Source organism: Solanum stenotomum, chromosome 4 (genome assembly GCF_019186545.1).
Source record: "Solanum stenotomum isolate F172 chromosome 4, ASM1918654v1, whole genome shotgun sequence".
NCBI classification, from domain to species: domain Eukaryota; kingdom Viridiplantae; phylum Streptophyta; class Magnoliopsida; order Solanales; family Solanaceae; genus Solanum; species Solanum stenotomum.
This window is the reverse complement of record NC_064285.1, coordinates 10,967,724-10,973,112: the sequence shown is the minus strand read 5'-3', so window position 1 is coordinate 10,973,112 and position 5,389 is coordinate 10,967,724. Positions and strand designations below refer to the sequence as shown.

At 31.1% G+C, this 5,389-nt stretch overlaps 1 protein-coding gene across 2 annotated transcripts in view; it reads right to left on the bottom strand.

Annotated features, from left to right (window-relative positions):
• LOC125863227 (uncharacterized) overlaps nucleotides 1-465 on the bottom strand; it is a 27,475-nt gene extending 27,010 nt beyond the window's left edge. Inside the window, exons 1-2 of one of the 2 annotated variants that reach the window (XM_049543402.1) lie at nucleotides 281-465; nucleotides 19-154 (exon numbers count right to left, since the gene is read on the bottom strand). In XM_049543402.1, coding sequence (XP_049399359.1) covers nucleotides 19-73 — 55 coding nt within the window. In that variant the 5' untranslated portion in view covers nucleotides 74-154; nucleotides 281-465. The remainder of the gene's footprint in view (nucleotides 1-18; nucleotides 155-280) is intronic. The other variant, XM_049543403.1, reaches the window with a different exon arrangement.
• Nucleotides 466-5,389: the final 4,924 nt, after the last annotated feature.

Here is a 5,389-nt window from a genome sequence, read left to right as displayed (position 1 = left end):
AAAGGGAAGAGCGATTACGAGGGGGAGAAATGCCGCATTTGAAGCATTCAAATAAGCGATCAACGTCGTCCATTAGGCAGCAGCAGCGGCAGGGAGGGAGATCATTACATTCAGGAGTCCATCGACTTGGAGCGTATATTGAGTCCAATTTAACCTTCACATAACCAGTCAAAGCACATTCTCAACTAAAATCTCTTGAATTACAAAGCAGGAAAACTTTAGTAAAAACTAAAATTTTGATATCTCAGAGTAAAGATTTGAATAGATTGAAACAAAATACCTTCAATTTTGCTGCTATATACCGGTCCTGTGTCTGCTTTGAAGCTTTTTTTGTGGGTAAATTAGAGTATTAATATCATCAAGGAGTTTGTAGAATCTTTGCTGTTTGAATTCCGAGACGGAAGAAATGCCGCGCCGTTTTGGAACGGGCATGGGGGTTTGGAGAAAGGGTGTGGGCCGGGTCGGCCATGATTTTGGGCCCTATTTGGTGAGCGAAATGGGAGAGAGGCGACGAGATTGAGAGAAGGCCCAAAATAGTCATTCATTTTTGGATTAAGACTCAAAATCATTTTTAAGTTTTCACGTGAAGCACTAATAATCCCTCGTGTTTATAATATTGGTGCACTTTTGGTCTTTTCCTAAACTTTTGTCTATTTTTTAACATTAATTTTGTCCATAATTTTATGTAAGGAATGTCTCATCGTCTTTTTATTTATTTAATAGAAATAATAACTTTATGTGAGAGAAGGTGAGAAGAAGAACACATTTTTCTGTTCAGCAGAAATAGTGCTGCAGCTAAACCAAGAGTATTTTAACATATGACATTGCAAGAAAAGAAAAATTTGTACTATTGCACGTGAAATCGTCGTGATGAACCTCTCGACTTTACCTGCAATACGATTTTTACTAAACAAAACAAGATGTTTTTCTTCTCACAATCTATCACATGGAGTCATTATTTGAAGGAGGACCAAATTATGGATAAAATATTTCTACTAAATATATAAAATGACGATTAAACAACATACATAAATTATGGATAAAATCAATGTTAAAAAATAGGCAAAATTTTGAAGGAGGACCAAAAATGCACCAATATTGCAAACATGAGGGACTATTAATGCTCCATGTGAAAACTCAAGGATGACTTTGAGTCTTAACCCAAAGATGAGGGACTATTTTGGGCCTTTTCTCCGAAGAGATTTGTCCTGATAACTATAACTTTGTATCTAGAATAAAAAATTACATTTCGTTTTAATCCTATTTATTCGGAGATACATGTATTTGAATGTATTTGGATGCATCAAAATATGTTAAAATACGTAATATTGCAAATTAGAATGTATTTATGCAATTAGTTTCTAAACTAGTAGAATTTATGTAAGTTCTCCTTATTAAAATGAAAAATCATTTCAATTTAAATCAAAGTATTATTTAAATTGAAATTAGACCAGGTCCCTCTGAAAGTACATTATAAATTTTATATAAAAAAACAAATATATGTAAAATAATAATAAACGTCAAAATAGATACAATATTTATTTAAATGACAAATAATATTATAACATTAATTCCAAATATTAGGTTCGATGCATCTAATTTAGGTTTCCATAATGTCTCATATTTATCTATATTTTTATAGCTATTTTTTAGATTTTTAGTGTTTTTTTGTCGAGTCTCTATATCCATATTCGTATCTACACTCATATCTTCGGATTTTAAAAATTAGGTCATAAAAGAGTTGACATGCTAATCTGCACCCGTATCGAACACCCTCCTCTGAGTCCAAGCAACTTTTGACAAATTCAAAAATAATACTACAACAATTTCGGGAAAAAAAATAGAATAACAAAAAAAAAGGAAATTCTAAAAAAGCATAAAAACAACTCTATTTTTCTCTGATGTGATGATCCTGAAGTAAATTTGGTATGAGATATAAGAGAGAGGATTTTTGTGTATATGTGTCAATGCATAACTCCGGGTCACCGATTCTCATGTTTCTTTCATTCAAATCGTAAAAAAATGACAAAATACACTATTCAACATCGACATGGTAACTTCTTAATCTTTTTGCTTGAAAGCTGGAAAAAAGAAGACAATATATAAACTATTTATATTTGAAATGTGAAGTAGGTTGTCCTTGGCTGGCATTTTAGTTGTTGCATTGAAATAATTATCAGTTGCACTTTCACCAGCCGTGAAATCAATCAAAGCCTCGCTTTGAGGAAAAACTACGACAAAATTCAAATCTGCAGATACTAATAATCCAATCGTGAACTTTAAGTTGATTATCATTTAAAGAAGGAAAAAAACATAAATTCCTCCCTAAACTTATGTCGAAAAGTCAGTTACGCTCAAACTATTGTGACGACTTATTATACACCTAATCTTATTCAAAGTGATATTAATACCCCCTTAGAACGTGACATGACAAAGAAAGTGTCTTCACCTTCCTTAAGGTGTGTGAGAAGAAAAAATTATATGTGAAAATGACGAATTTCAACACATGACACTATTTTATTGGTCATTATATAATTATGTATTATGGTTTTTAATATATTAATTATTTCAATTTTCTTTCTTTTTTGATCTTTTTATTAGTGGCCCCAATTTCTTTAAATCTTTTACATTCTTCTTCTTCTTCTTCTTCTTCTTCTTCTTCTTCTTAAGGAATCACTGCATTTATCGCCATTGATTATTTGATGGAAGCAAATCCAACACTCTACCCATAAAAAAGAATTCTTAAAATAATTATCAGTTGCACTTTCACCAGCCATGAAATCAATCAAAACCTCGCTTCGAGGAAAAACTACGACAACATTCAAATCTACAGGCATTAATAGTCCAATCGTGAACTTTAAGTTGATTATCATTTAAAGAAGGGAAAAAACATAAATTCCTCCCTAAACTTATGTCGAAAAGTCAGTTACTCTCAAACTATTGTGACGACTTATTATACATCTAATCTTATTCAAAGTGATATTAATACCCCCTTAGAACGTGACATGACAAAGAAAGTGTCTTCACCTTCCTTGAGGTGCGTGAGAAGAAAAAATTATATGTGAAAATGACGAATTTCAACACATGACATTGGTCATTATATAATTATGTATTATGGTTTTTAATATATTAATTATTTCAATTTTCTTTCTTTTTTGATCTTTTTATTGGTGGCCCCAATTTCTTTAAAGCTTTTACCTTCTTATTTGCTGGAAGCAAATCCAACACTCTACCCATACAAAGGAACTCTTAAAATAGAAAGGGGTGGAGAAGATGATGACTTTCATCGAAAAGTCAATAATTTTCAACTTAAAGTTCATGATTTTTTTGTTCGAACTCGCCGAAGGATTCACCGAAAAAAAATCATGAGAAAGATAATGATTTCTCTTGAAAATTTTATGAGATTTATGCATAAAATTCATTATTATATTGTCTAATTTTTTAAAAAGTTTACCGAAGAAAATGATTTCTCAATCTTTGTCTTCTTTATTCTCTCCGGAGAACTACCAACAACCACCACAATGTTATTTTTATGTCTCATATCATCAATATCATATTTGATTAATCAATTACACACAAAAAAATACTAATGAAATGCTTGATTTACATCTTATCAAGATTTTTTAAAAAAAATACAGATCTGAAAATTTTTTATTTGTTCCATCGAGCATAATGGTGTTGCTCATCGCCCATCACCGCCGTCAACATCTCTATACTTCATAATTGACTTACTGACTCCTATTTTCTCTTCAAAATTTTATTTTTCCCTTCAATTTATGAACAATGGAGAAGGAAGAAGAACTAGATTTTAAAAAGAGATATGTATGGTGAGAGAAGGAAGATGCCCATATTTTTTATTTTTTGCAAAAGTTAAAAGAAAATATCAAGGAAAAAGGTTTTAAAAATTTAAAATAATATTATTTATGTGTGAAAATGCATGTACAATACATTTTTGCACAAAATTGAAATTGTCTTCGGTAGGGGGTATTAATATCACTTTGAACAAGATTAGGTGTGTAATAGGTCGCCACAATAGTTTGAGCGTGTAACTGACTTTTCGGCACAAGTTCAGGGGATAATTTATGCCTTTTCCCTTTAAAGAAATTAAATTGCTTACATATGACACCAAATTTAAATTTGTAAAACTCTACTTCTCCATTGAGTTTACCATTTTTCATCGCCTAAACCATCAAGTTAGAATTTTCTTCACTCGTCAATTTGGCTCAATTCAACATGATTCATGCTAAAGAGAAGAAATTCTATGCTATAAAGTAAAATCTAACAACTTAGAATTATTATTATATCAATTTAGTGTGGGGTTTCAACCCCATTTTATTAAAGTCTTACTTTGGTACAACTACATACCAACTAAATCTTACCAAGAGAACTACATAGTTGCAAACTTTGAAAATTTAGTATTTTCATGATGTCATTGGTAACATCATTAGCTGTAAATTTCTTCTATAAAAGGTAGGGCTGGGCATTCGATAATTCGGTTTGATTTCATTTTTTTTCTAGTTTTTTCGATTTTCGGTTCTTGTACCACGTGTACTGAACACCAAATCAAATTATTTTAGTTCGGTTCTATTTATTTTTATTTCGATTCGGTTTATGTTATTTCGGTTTTTTGTTATAGTCGTCGGTCGATCACTAGTGATCGTCGGTCGGCTGCTGCGTGATGCTAATCTGCACCCGTATCGAACACCCTCCTCTGAGTCCAAGCAACTTTTGACAAATACAAAAATAATACTGCAACAATTTCGAAAAAAATAGAATAAAAAAAGGAAATTCTAAAAAACATAAAAACAACTCTATTTTTCTCTGATGTGATGATCCTAAAGTACATTTGGTATGAGATATAAGAGAGAATTTTTGTGTATATGTGTCAATTCATAACTCCGGGTCACCGATTCTCATGTTTCTTTCATTCAAATCGTAAAAAAAATGACAAAAATATACTGTTCAACATCGACATGGTAACTTATTAATCTTTTTGCTTGAAAGCTGGAAAAAAGAAGACAATACATAAACTATTTAGGGATAAAGGGTCTGAAAAATATCCCAACTTTGGTCGGATTTATTGTTGCTATACTAAACTTTCATAAAGACCTATTACCTCCCTAGACTATTTAATAATGTATTTTTTACCCCCTGAATTATTTAATAATGTATTTTAAAGGTATATATGTGCCCACATGGACACATTACTATTTATAATTTTGCATTATTTTTTATGTCCACGTGGGCAAATATATATGTTTAAAATACGGTATTAAATAGTCTAGGGAGGTAATAGGTTCTCATGAAAGTTTAGTATCACAACAACAAATCCGACCAAAGTTGGGGTATTTTTCAGACCCTTATCCCAACTATTTATATTTGAAATGTG